Source organism: Aphis gossypii, chromosome 1, assembly GCF_020184175.1.
Source record: "Aphis gossypii isolate Hap1 chromosome 1, ASM2018417v2, whole genome shotgun sequence".
Taxonomy (NCBI): domain Eukaryota; kingdom Metazoa; phylum Arthropoda; class Insecta; order Hemiptera; family Aphididae; genus Aphis; species Aphis gossypii.
Window position 1 is genome coordinate 7,177,984 of NC_065530.1, and position 14,766 is coordinate 7,192,749.

General features: G+C 35.4%; 1 protein-coding gene across 1 annotated transcript; it reads right to left on the minus strand.

Moving 5' to 3' along the window:
- Nucleotides 1-1,123: 1,123 nt before the first annotated feature.
- LOC114119290 (uncharacterized) lies at nt 1,124-4,510 on the minus strand. Its single transcript, XM_027980796.2, has one exon. The coding sequence runs from the start codon at nt 3,945-3,947 to the stop codon at nt 2,025-2,027; it is 1,923 nt and encodes a 640-aa protein (XP_027836597.1). The 5' UTR covers nt 3,948-4,510; the 3' UTR covers nt 1,124-2,024.
- Between the last annotated feature and the right edge of the window lie 10,256 nt (nt 4,511-14,766).

Sequence of the window (14,766 nt, forward strand, 5' to 3'; positions counted from 1 at the left end):
TATGGTTTTGTTAACTGGAAATAAGTTTATTCAGTATTCTATCCCAGTTCGAAGATTGCAGGTGGCAGAATTTTTAGGGGTACCATATTATATGTTTTTGTTTTACGGCATAGGATTACGTTCTATTTCTTTAACCCTTAAGGTTAAGTGGGCTTGCCAGGAAGGAGAGACCACGAGTGACGAGTGATGGATTTGAATTTTGAATTGGTAAGTGTCACTAACATTACATACATGGTACATCCACTATCCTATCTCTTCCACTTTCGACACTTAAGAATGATGTAGAAACGGTTCATGAAATCACCACTATAGACTATATTATAGTCAATATTCTATGACTTATATACACTAATAATTCATGTTGCAAACATTAAATTATTTATCATAAAAAATTAATTTTTATAAAACCAAGTCCGAAAAAAGTGATCAATTCTAGATATAAACCACAACCGTCAGTTAGATGACATTAATAATAATTATAATAATTGAATGTCTATATACCTTTTGAAATTATACTAGGTATTAGTAAAATAAATAAATCACAAAATCAGTGTACACTTTTCGGTCGTTAGGAGTATCTATATTTAGGTGTATTATTGAATTATGTGATATTTAAATTTGTTTACGCTTTTGAGCGTTTATTCAAAAGATTGGCTTTTGTGGTTCTAAGTCGATTTAAACATTAGACGGTTGGCGACTTGGCGTATTAACATGCATAAAGAAAACATTTTCAAGCATCACCTGGCGCACCTTGTCGAACTTCGTAACGGAAACAGAATCGTTATCGTTATGACGTAGTTAGTACAGCTGCAGAAGGCGGAGATAGATTAACCCTTCCACTAAATTTTCATAAATTAAACAGTCACGTGACGGACGTAAGATTGATACGATAATAAAAAACTGTTTACAGTATTAACATTATACCTATGCGGCTATGCCTGCAGTTGTAGGTGTATCGTTCACCGAGCATAATATGACTAATGAGCAATTCAGTAATAAATAGCGCAATATGGAGCCGAATCCGATCTGAAAAACCGAAATGTTATAATAATTCGATCCGTTGTCAAAATTTGAGAAAAATATATCATAAAAAACAATTTTGTGGTTAAAAAAATAATACCTATTTTATGTGAGTATATAAATATATATTACGTTTATTTGTATAATAAATATGAATAAATAAACCAAACGTCATTACTCTAATACGATATGGTCTTACAAATATAGCGGTAACATAATATGTATCATACATCAATAAAATAATAACTTAATAAATTAAATGCCTACATCGACAATTTGAATAATAATAATGGTATCGTATAAATAGATTAATATTATTATTTTAATTTCGAGCGAATAATTTTAATAAATAATGAATATAAATAAATATATGAATAAATGGTATTGGTTGCCAACATAATAAATATTAAATAAATAATAAATTAACGCGGAATTGAAGCTCTCGAAAGTCAGATCGAGGCGGGTATAAATCGCACCCAAACCTCGATCGGCTCGACTTCTACAAAGTATAAACGATAAAATAAGAAAATACTCGTACGCAAATAATACGTCGTGGGATTCGACAGATAAAATCGTACAGCCGATGATATCGGTCGATTCACACACATACGTATTACCTATTGAATGTTTATGACATAAAAATAAATTATATATTATAATATGGATCCTACTGCCGCGATAAATCGAGGCAGGGAAGTCGCCCTTATTCCTTAAATTCATTTTTATCTTACAAGTACCTAAGTATCCAAACCGCTTAAATTAAAAAAAAAAAAAAAACTAATCATATATATACCTATATCTGATATGAAAAGTACCTATTATATTATATTATTATATAGATCGATAGCAATTTTTTTCCTTCGCTTCGGGTCTTTTGAATCCGCTTCGTCGCTGTATTATATTTTATAATTAACAATAATAAATAATAATGATAGCCATAATCTTAACCGATAATAATATTATTCTTAATTATCATCGCGCGTCTTCGTCGTTCAGCTAGCTGTTTATTCGTAAAGAGTGGAATCCATCATCGGTTCCCGCTGGAAACCGCGGCTGCCGCAACCGTCCGGGCCCTTGGGCATCCTCACCACGTTGTCGGGCGTCACCAGGCCCAGGCTGGGCCTGCGTCCCCTGCCGCCCGACGAATCGGAGTCGACGGACAGGCGACGACCCATGCCCCCTTCGCCCATCGAAGACGAGCTGCTCTTGCGCGACCAGTTGTGGAATCCGTCCCTCGGTTGGCTGCCGCAACAGAAGTCCGACGTCGAGTCCTTGCGCATCATCATCTCGCCGCCGCTGTTGCTGCTGCTGCTGCTGCACCGCCTCATGTCGTAGTGATGGCCGTTGTCCTGTGTCGAGTGTCTGCGCATGGCCATGGGCTGTTGCTGCTGCTGCGGCGGCGGCTGGTTGTGGCCGCAACAACAGCACGGTTGCTGCTGCTGCTGTTCCGGGCCGCGGTTGTTGGCCAAAGAGAAACGGCGCATGCCGAACGTTTCCGGTATGGACACGCCGCTGCTGGAACGCGATCGGCCCGAGTAATAGCTATCCGAACTCGAGTCCCAACCGGACGACATACGCCTGTTGTGGCCGTAATCGCCGGACTGCTGGACGTGGTGTTGCGGCGGCAACACGTACGAATCGCGTCGCGAGTATCCGGACGCGGAGCTGTCGGTTCCCGAGTCCCTGGACCACCTGCGCTGGTTCCACGACGAGTCGGACCGCATGAGCGTGTTGGCCGACACCTTGCGCTGCATGCGCATCTTTTGCCTGTCCTCCGCCTCGGAACCGCTCTGGCACGACGACGAGTACTCCGAGTCGAACAGCCGGTTCATCGGCGACTTCTTGGCGGCCGCCGTGGCCTTCTTCTTGGACGCGGGGGCGTTGAGCTCGAGCACGCACATGGACTGTCCGTCCTTGGCCTTTTCCGACGACCAGTCTTTGCTCATCGCGTTGTGAGCCGACTCGGTGCGCACGAACTCGATCAGCGCGCTCACGTTGCTGCCCATCTCCGGATGCTTGTTGACGAAATGACGGACGTCCGACGGTATGGGGTTGCCGGGGCGGAGCACGCGGATCAACGCGATCTCGCCGCAGCCGCGGAACAGCTCGGCCACCGTCTCGATGGTCACCGGCTTCTCTTCGGCCAGGTTGATGGCCACCACGGTCCGGGACGGCGTCGTCTGGTCGTACGCGGGCAGCGGCTCCTTGCGCCGGAGCTTCGTTCCGGATTCGTTCACCTCCAGTTTCTCCGACCGGGCGATGGCGTGCGCGACGGCCCTCCAGTCCTTGGCCAGGTGTTTCACCCGCTTGAACGACGAGATGAGCTTCAGGGAGACGTATCCCTCCTTGTTGCGGCGGACGTGCTTGAGCAGGAACGCGTCCTTGACGATGTTCGCGTCCGAGAAGTAAAACTCCACCTGGTCGAGTATGCGCTTGGTGGTCTCCTCGTCGGGAGCCACGAACGGCGTGGACTCGTCGCCGGACTTGTTCTGGCCGCCGCCCTCGTACGCCGAATCGGACGAATCGGTGTTGTTGATGCCGGCGGCGGACGCGACGGACGCGACCGAGTGGTGACGGCCACCGTCGTCGGTGCCCGACCCGCTCGAGTTGTTGGCCGACGACATGCCTCCGGTCTGGCTCAACGAGCGCGGGTAAAACGGCGCCGCGTCGTACGACAGCGATATGTCGCTGTCCACGGACGACACGCTGGCGCGCTTCAAGTCGAACGCTTTGCCGACGATCGGCAACGGGGCCGTCTTACTGCTGTTGATGTTGGGCAGCGGAGCTACGATCTCTTCGGTGAACTCTCGTTCGACGGTCGACGGCGCGGTCGCGGTCTCTGCGGCGGCGGTGGCACTCTGTTTCTCTTCGACGGCGATCTCCTGCTTGATCTGTTCCGTTTCGACTGATGCGATCGTTGCTGCCATGGTATATAATAAATATTATGCGTGCGCGAACATTCACCACATCACACGGAACCCGCGACGGTTAAAACGCGAATTATTTATTTCTATTAATTTTCGATATTATATGTCGTGTTTATAGGTTTCGAATTGCTGCACTATGCGCACAGACACACGCGCACTGCACACACTCGTTGTTGGCACACGAACACACACACACGCGCACGCGGAACGGTTTTTCCGGAACGCACACGCGTCTTATGTCTCGTCGGAGAAATCGAAAGTGGCGAAACACACACGCGGCAACCCCCCCGGACACTGTATAACGAATGATTAACGCACAGTTTTTGCGTCAATTATCACGATATTTTAATAATTATTATCGTTCGTCGGGGTTATTGTGTGTGTGTGTTTTGTAAACGAAACGCACCACCTGGCTGCGGGCGGCGGCGGCTGCTGTCGGTCAGTGCGTCGACGGACGGTGTCTCCGCGGCGGTCGTCTGTGCGGCAGCGCGGGATTTACGGTTGTCGGTGGCGGCGACGGGTCGCGTATTTAATCTACGGCTGTACGTATTAAAAAATCAACTAAAACGCTGCCGCGGCGTTCACCTGCTTATATAACATGTGCGCCGATCCGTCCAGGGTTATTGGACCGCCGGCGGTTCAATGTCGCCGGGCCCCCACCGCGGCCGCCGGGCGAAACGCCGCGCGACGGCCCGTCCGCCGACGTGTGTGTGTCGTACGCGCGTTGTCCCGTGTGTGCGCGCGCCAGAGAGAGAGCCAAACACGTATATAATATTATGTGGGGTGTGTGCGCGTGTGTGTGTTGTGTGTGTGTTGTGTGCACACTTATCGAGCACACCGATTTACGCCTTTTACTCTCGACGGCTGCGGCGGCGGTGGCGGTTATTACGCGCGGCGGCGTTGTTGTTTACTTCACTTCCGATTCGCACTGTCCCGCACGCTCGTCGTTATGATACGCGCGCGCGTTCTCTTCCTTGTTCCGGACACCGCGGCATTGAGACTTTAATGTACATGTAATGTCGGAGTGTTTGCGAGTGTGTGTGCGCGCGCCCAGGACCTTGGGCGTGAAGGTGGCCGCCTGGATCGAGTCTGTATATTATCTCCTTTATTATACATAATAAAAGGTATATGATATATTATTATTATTATTATTCGAACAAACGTCGTGGTCGCCACAAACCATATTATGCATATATTATGTCTGTGTAGGTATACCTACTTACGTCTTACATGTATATGTATATAATACGCTGAGAAACGCTTGTGCTTCGATATTAAATAGAAGAGAAAAAATATACTTACCTGTATTGTATACAGGGTGATATTCATCGAGCGTGCACGTCCCTTTTTTAATTCTATTCAATGCGTTCATTCGAAATTCGATTTTCCGGTATTTTCAAATTCTTCAGATTTGTGATTCTGTTTTTCAAATGAGAAATACCCCCTCTGCCCTATTTTTTCTACGGAAGATTATTTGTTAGCGCATAACTTTTTAAAAAATATAGTAAAAACATAAGGATATATATATAATTGCTATGTCTAAAATTTTTAGTAACTATAATAATATTAATGCCATCGACATCATGATGAATGATTTGTAAAAATGATCCAGGATATTACGACAATTTTATATTTTTTAAGACCGTTATTCTTAGAATAAAAGTTTTAATAACTGTTCTAATAGTTCGAATTTTCACCTAGATCATACCAACATATATTTTCAAAAAAAAAATATTCACTAATTTGCAGTAAAGGGCCCCATTTGAAAAACAGAAATTTGTATTGCAATGAGACACTTTTTTTTAGTACCACAAAATTCAAGAATTTGAAAATATAGTTCCGAGTATATTTAAAAATTTCAAAACTCAAAATTGAAGTCAATTCATTTTTAAAGAATAAAATAAGGGTTAGACTAATTTATTGTTGAATCACCCTGTAGAAAAGGTTTGAACCTGGTTTTCACTGATTCTATATTTTTTTTTATAGTTATACAATATTCTCGTATAGGTTTATTGTACGCGGTGTGTATATTATAAGGTCCTTCGGACGAATTTGGTAAATTTTTACGCTTATCTCCCCCCCACACCCACACTCAGATATTGGGTAGGTATATTGTAATATATATAATATATTAATATCCGTTCGTACTCGGCGCGGAAACGCGAAACAATAGAAATTATCATCTTGTAACGTATTGTAATGTACGGTCGAGTATATATCTCAATGTTCTACATATATACTCCGAATTCGTCCTTGATGGTTATATTTTTTTTCCAAATCCTTTTTCGGCGACAACGTTTACACGATGGAACGTTCTCGGGGGGGCTGTCCGAGACGACGACTAGACATCATGACATGTCGTGTACCAGCTGAGTATATAACTGTCTGTGTGTCAGACAATGACATTTTATGATCAGATCCCAAAACGGTTTTCTTTAAATGGTTCAATAGACCTCGTCCATAACATACCGCAATATAATAGACCGATGTATTTTAATAACGCGTTTTCCGTACGTTCGTTAATATTTTTGATTCTGAACGATGCAATGAACGTATTTTTTTGACTAGCTCAAAGTTTTATGTGATTATTAATTACAGATTAGAATTTAACACACATAATATAATCACAATTAACTGTGTATTAAAATATAGGCACCTACGTTTAACATTACATCACACACACACTTTGCCGCTTTGAAAATCATACCGTTGTTTTTAGAATAGATATTATAGAAATATCAAATACACTGTAATACATTCAATTATTCATACATTAAGCGGCTTAATCAAATCAATTTCAGATCTAATGTTTGCGTTTAATTATATTATATAATTATGGTTACAAAGTAATCACAATCAACCAGTTTTTTAAAATTTACCTTAGATTTTACAATATCTTCGATATCGAAAGTATTTTAGCATTCGGATTTAATCCTCCATACTCATTTACATATTATACGTATTGAATTTTTTAGACGGTTTAGCTATACTACCTTGAAGACCCAATCGAATCAACTTTTTTCAAAAATTATATATAATTTAAATATGAATTTACTGTTTCTAATTTACTTTTATTCCAACACATAAAGTAAATAATACAATTGTATTAAATATTTTATTTAACTATAGCGGTAAAAATTATTTAATTTATTACTCGTCCAAAAATCCATTAGAAATAGGCATATTTAATTTAATTATGTAGCAATTTTACAATAAATGTCCATTAATGTTTTATTTCTATTAACAATCATGCCATATTAACTTAATTATATGTAATAAACAAATTAGATCCAAATGTTATACGTAACGTGTTTAATGTTTATGGTTAGTACATTGTCCTTGAATCGTTCAAGTTGAATGTGTATTTAAAATTTATCAGAATTATTAGGGTACGCGCTAATACATTTTACTTCGTATACACCTGTATGTACAGGTAAATATGTATATTATCTAAGAGGCAATAATAAGAAAATAAATGTTTAAGTGTGTCCGTGTGAGTGTGTGTGTGTGTGTGTGTGTGTGTGCGCGTGGTATATATATTTCAACTCTTTCGAAATAAATATTTATTTTCTGATACCATGCCCTTTAAATTCAAAACCTTGACTTTTAAGGTTTTTCGTGTAATGTGTTATCACCGAGGAGAAGAGTTAACTTGTTTTTGTTCATCCGTTCTACATTTTATCACTATATTCGTAGGCCATTTTACATTGAACCAACGTACCAACCCGTATAACGGCTGTATAATAAAAGCATGAAAAGCCAGTTTCGATAACGTGTGGAAATTTCCCTTGAAATTAATTTTATATGCAGTTATACACTCATCGGTCATCATCTATGTATTGCGATTCCGTTTACTACTACTGTTATTTTATAAAATTTAAATGGGTTATATAGATTATAGAATATGTCTAGGTCATATTTATGAATTCAAGAAAATCCTTTTTATAAATCAATTTCAGAGCGTTATAATATTTCGTATTACGCTGATAGAGACGCCGCCGATATTCTCGACCTTTGCGAACACAACAAAACGTGTTCAGCAATTAGCGTTTTACAACGGTTACGCGATATCGCAATCAAAAAAAAAAAATATATATATATTTACACCGAACAAGACCAAAGGCTACCGGGTCATTGCCGCGTATTCCGAACACGTTAATTATAAACGGTATATGAGCTGATCTAATACGAATATTGTTGATTTACACTAAAAATAAAAATCATGTCCAAACCGGTAAGTTGGGTCGATGATATAATAATAATTGAGAGATTATTATAATATTACGTTCGCTCACGAAACCCCCCATTACTGTATAGAAATTTCGTTGTTTCACTCGGATTTACGGCACAGCCCTAAACGTGTGGTGCTAAAATCTAAAAAAAAATTGAAACAATATTCACGTAACATAACGTACGAAGCGCACTCCGTTGACAAAGACACAGCATGCGCGCGGCGTTTAAACGCTGTAGATTAATACGTAGGTAGACGTACCGCACAGGTCTTCCTTCGTTCGTGCGTTAAACCGTTCAAGGCAAACGCAAACCGAGAACGCATTGTCAGAATAACGATCGAAAATAAAGCATTTAACGCGGGACGAGATGTATTCTAAACTAGATGTTTTATTTTTTTCAGTCGAATACGTCTTGTCGACGTTCCTTTCGATTTGGTCGTTATTTTTTTGCGAGTGTAAATAAAATTATAATACATTGTGTGGCATTGCAGTGTTTGCTATTATAAGCGGCGAGTTAAGTCGCACCGTCGATTTTCACATTTAGACTGTTGGTATAATTAATATAATATATTATGGCGTATTGCTTCGATATACTTGTCGTATACAGTAGGTACGCGCAAAACTGTTCTGATTATTGTCGTTCAATATAAGTATTATCATATTATTATATGATTATACCGTTTTAAAAATATCGGTCACGTTTACTGCAATAAATCAACAGTATAATTAATAATTTATTAAATTTTCATAACTTTTAAAAAACGCTGTTACTGTTATGATATTAAATCATACGTTTTTATAACAACAATCATTTTTAAATGCGTTATAAAAGTACTTGAATCGTGAAAACATCCGCACAAAGTGATGTACTTGCATATTGCATGTACCTGTATTATTATTTATTATTTAGTATCATAAAAAACAGTATATTATTATTAAATCCAGGAAGCAAACTTCACATCGGTTGTTGCCAACGAGATTTGGGCGATAGTGCGTGATCTAGGAGAATTCAGGGTCATCGAGTTCGAAAACGATTTGTATGACCAACTCTAACCATTATTTAAATTCCCATAGCGACCTACAATTTCTTTGCATATATCAAGACCATAGGTACAGTAAAAAAAAAAGTGCAACATTTCGAAAAACCGATTTCAAAGTAAATTAATTATTATTTATTACAACCTACAAAATACCTACTGTTACAGTTATAATTACTTGGATTTTATTATATTGTATGGGTGTTATGTTTTTATGGCATTGCAATAATATTGGTACGTTGTAAAATATGAAATAGATACTTGTCAACTTTTTTTTTTTAACGTAATTAAAACCTAAAGCAAAATTTAATTTTTGGCACAGATTACACCATAACCTGTGTCTTCCACTCAGTATTATATAGTTCACGCGTAGCGTAAACAGGCTCTATAATATAGTCATTATAGTCTATGATGCAATTGTATTTTATTAATAAGGCTATAGCTATAGAGGTTAGAAAATCATATCAGCACATCGTAACGCACATAATTGGTTTAAGACAAAACAAGTTAGAAACAGCTTGAAACCTTTGTATCGATTAAACTATACTATCGGATAATATTTTTAAAAATATTGCGATAGTCAAAATAATTTGACAATATTGAATATTCTTTTATTATATGCCTAATAACGCGATTATAATATTGATTTTACAATAGACTGTGTATACCATCTTACCTGACAGTGACGTAACTCAGTTTTTTTTTTTTTGAAAAAAAAAGGGGAGTATGAATTTTTGACTATTCTTAGATAATGTTATAACTTATAAGTTATAGTATCAAAACATATGTATTATTACTTTTACCTGCAGATTCTAATTATTTACAATAATATAAGTATATCATGAATTGTGAGTATGAGGAATTTGTACATTACCTATATATGTATGTTATTACTTGTTATAGTACCATCTTTCCATCTTGGCGTTGGCGTAGATCATCCTGCAGGCTGCAGTAATGACAGTAAATGTGCTTTTTTTACTTTATCATGTATTGTTGTCAATCTATACTTAAACTTATGAAAAATTAAAAATCAATAGCAGAAAAAAATATTGAAATCATGAATTTTTGTTTTGATAATCAAATTATGAGTAATAGACAAAATATACAGCCAAAGTAGAGATTTTGCACCCTCCCCTTCCCCCCTTCGACCTTCTCCTATGATTAGCACACGACTGTAATTTGTAGTGGATTTTCTGCTATAATTAAAAGTCCTATATGGATATTACCTATAATGTTTCTTGTAATATATATAATTTGTAGTTTGTATATACATCTAATACGTTGGAATATTATATGAAAAAAATCAGGCAATTCCATATTTTTTCGAAACAAATTTAACCCTGGAAATTATTTTTTTCATATATATATATATATAATATATAGACTGAATAATAGTGTAGTCAAAAAATACAATTTTGTTATGATATTATGCCAATTTTTACGATATAATGTAATACATCGGCGTCAGTTTTTATTTTCGTCTTATTAATCGACCTCGTACAAGGAAAGGTACCAGCTATAACGCCAACACGACGGCTTGAACAGAAACGCACAGAGTATTATCTACTACACTTGCTCGTTAACTCAGTAATATATTATACCCCTGTTCGAGTGACGAGTGTAGAATGAAAATATAATTTTTCAATACCATTGGTCAAGGCGATTGAAATACCAGCTGACAATGAAATCCGAATAGATTATTCCGTGTAGCGATGATGTTCGTCCTACACTGAGCGATAAATGATTATAGCTGATGGTAATATTAAAAACATTATAATTTTTCGAAATAAATAATAACACATTACAAATTAATATCGCGCGTTTCGTCGACCAATTAAATAAATAATTTATATATACTTATGTATATTAAATAAGAATAAGGAATAAATTTGTTTAAACCATATCAACAAATTATATCACCTAAATTATTTATTTTACGGAAAACAAAAAATCGTAATATAAACAAATTTTAACTATGTTAATTAGCAGTGTTCAAATATCCACAATTCGTTTTCGATCGTTATCTCTATAAAATAATTGCAGTTGGCTAGCCGTATATGGGAAGGAAATTAGGTTTCAGTTAAGTGGAACATCCATAGATGCCGGTTCGATAACACTAACACTCTTAAGAATCTCATTGTTTTTTATTTTATTACAAACAGTTTTTATTTAGGATAATTTTTGTTCTGTATACTTCCGAATTCCTATTATAATATAATGTAATTTAAAAACCGTGTTTAATAACTTCATATTGCTGATTAAAATTGTATTTGAAGTGCAAGGATAAAATTAAAGGATATATAGATGCTCTATGATAATATTAATAAAAATTATTTTTTGAATTTGTAATAATAATGTGTAATTATTTTTAATAATACATATATAATTTAATGTATATAAATTATAAAAATAATATAATATTACACTTAGTTAGGTTTTATAAAACATAGTTAAACCATTAATATTAAGTTAATAGATTTAAAAAACAGTAATAATTTAAGATTTACATTAGATAGATATTGTATGATAAAAATAAAATAAAATAAACACTAGTAAAATGATACAAAAAATATATAGTATAAACAATATGAAATATTAACGATAGACTATTCAGTATTTAAGTGTATTATGGTTTTATTTAGTTGGAGAACGATTTTGTAAAGTAGCTAGACTTAGTGAACTATAATTCAGTGGCGTTTTACGTGGGGCGATGAGGGAGATATATCTCCCTCCTCCCCTTGACCTTTTTTTTATCTTATATGAAAAGATTAAAAACATATTTAAGAAATTTTATGAAGGAGGTAAATAATCCTTATTCACTAATGAAATATTAATTGTTTAAATTTTGTATATTATTTTAATTTTATTCTAGATTACAAAGCTTTACAATCATAATATAAGATTGGAAGTTGAAGAAATTATTGAAATAGCTAAAAACCTAGAAGGCTACAGTTTGTTTTGTAAATGATAAACAAATAAATGTTTCATTATTTAATTCATATTATTTAATATGTTATATTTTATACTTATAATACATATAATAACATGTATAATTAGGGCTAGGATTTTAAAGCATATGCTTCTTTTTTTATGTATGAGATAGGGATCTAATTTTTATACAAAAATTCGTTTCACGTCATTCTGATATCAAATAAACCAATTATTTGTTTGCTTTATTTTATGTAAATGCTTTTTTTGCTTTTTAGATTCCGAACGAAGTGATGAATGTATTGATTTTACAATGATGTGTTTTTTTTGTGTGTCTATGTATAGCATAACTTGACGAAATAGTGCTTCAATTTCAAGCTTAAAATACTTAAAATTTTTGTAAATACAGGCCTCTTTATACCTACGCAAAATAATAAATTTAAGGTGTTTATAAATTTTCATAAATATACATATAATTAATAATAAAAACAATTTTTTTCTCACATTAATATCATTAGTCATATTATTCTTATACCCGGGAAATATATTATATAATAATATTATAACGTCGTTAAATGAATAACAATAATATGATTATTAAATAACAACATTTGGGCATTTTGTGGGTTTCCGCGTCATACAGCCAATCAGCGCGCTACTGACTTACTATACTACTTTTCTATTGGTTATAATTATTATTGGATGCTTTTTTTCTATATTAACTACTTGAGTCTTAAGTTTAAGTTCGTCAGTCGCGTATTTGGAACGCAGAGATCTACAGGTACTCCAAAGGTACTCCAAACCACACAGGACCGTTCAAAGCACCGAGCCGTTGTCACATCTCATATATATACGTCGATAATAATAATTGATTCATCGTCGATTCTATGTACACATTCTGAAGAGGGTCGAGGGGTATTGCTTAACTATAGGTACGCTTTAAAAAATTATTTTAATATATTATAGTATTTAATATTCATTTAATTTTCAATTTTAGTATAATAAATCATAATAGGCTTATAGTTGACAATTATATAGTTGATAATTAACGATTTTAAAATAATATTATCTACCTATATACTATAAAAGCAAGTCCCAATTTTTTTTCACGCATAAAAATCTATTTACCGTTCAACGTATCGTCACTAAATTTTAGATTTTGAACTAAGTGATGATGTATATTTTGTGTGTGTGTGTGGTGTGTGTGTGTGTGTCTGTGTACAGCACTACAGCACTACAGCACTACAGCATTACTTATCGAAATAATACTTCAATTTTAAACTTCGGGGGTGGTTTCCTTGGTGCATTATACAGGTGAAAAGTAAAAATTTTCCAGTAGTTTTAAAAAAATCGGGGAAAACAAAAAAAGTGATAGGAAAACGGGAATTTTTACACAAAACCAGTTTTCGGCCAAATCAATTTTTTTACATATAGTTGTAACTCAAAAACTAATCACTGTAAATACTAGAAATTTTTACTAAATGTTTATGTTAGTGTTATCTATATATAGTTAAATTTTCAAAATATTTTGAATATTTTTGAGATTTATAGACAACTGAAATTTTCGATTTTTCTGAGTATTTTTATGAAATGTCGATAAAAAATTTTTGGGAGCCTAAAAAACTTGAAAATTTAATTCAAGATTTCTTAAAGGTCGTTCTCATTATAGTTCAAAAAATCAAAAATCGTTTTGCCACAATTTTTTTTTATAAGCGTTTATAGTTCAAATTTTTACAAAATATATCAAAATCGCGAAAATTTGCTAGTAAGTTTTTAGTTGAAAAATCAATTTTTTGTATTAATATCTTAAGTTTAAAAATTCAACATTAAGTTTTCCTTCAAGTAGCTTTAGAGAAAACTCGAAACATTATTATTGGAAAAATTTTAAGTACGTTTGAATTTTAAATTTTTACGAAATTGCGTAACGATAACTATTTACCCTAAAACGATTTTAAATATTTGTTATTATTCAAAAAGTATAAATCGTAGATACTTGAAAATTTTACCAGATGTATAGGCTGGGGCTATACACGGCGTTTTCCGCCGCATTTCGAATGCCGCGTTTTCCGTCGAATTGAAAATGCGTTGGTAAATATCGGAGTTGCTATACACAACGGACGTAATACGCCGCGATTTTATTACTTCAGCGTTCGCTCGCCAAAACGCAAGCCGACCGGCGTTTTTCGCCGCGGATTAAAACGCGGCGTATTACGTCCATCGTGTATAGCTATACTCCGATATAAATAAACGCATTTTCAATTCGACGGAAAACACCTTGTATAGCCCTAGCCTTAGATTGGCATTTTCTTTATATGATTTGATTTTCAAAATATTTTGAATTTTTTGAGCTATTTATAGACAATTGAAATTTTCGATTTTTATGAGAATTTTTTTTTTGAAGTGTCGAATACTTGAAAATTTAAAACAAAGTTCCTCATAAGTTATTCTTATAGTGATTAAAAAAATATAAAAATACATATGCACAGTTTTTTTTTTTTTTTTTTTATTAGCATTAAAGTTCAAATATTGACAAAAATTCGTCAAAATCATGAATATTTGCAAATTATTTTGTAGGTTTAATTCATAAACATTTTTGTATAAATAACTAAGAGTTGAAAATGT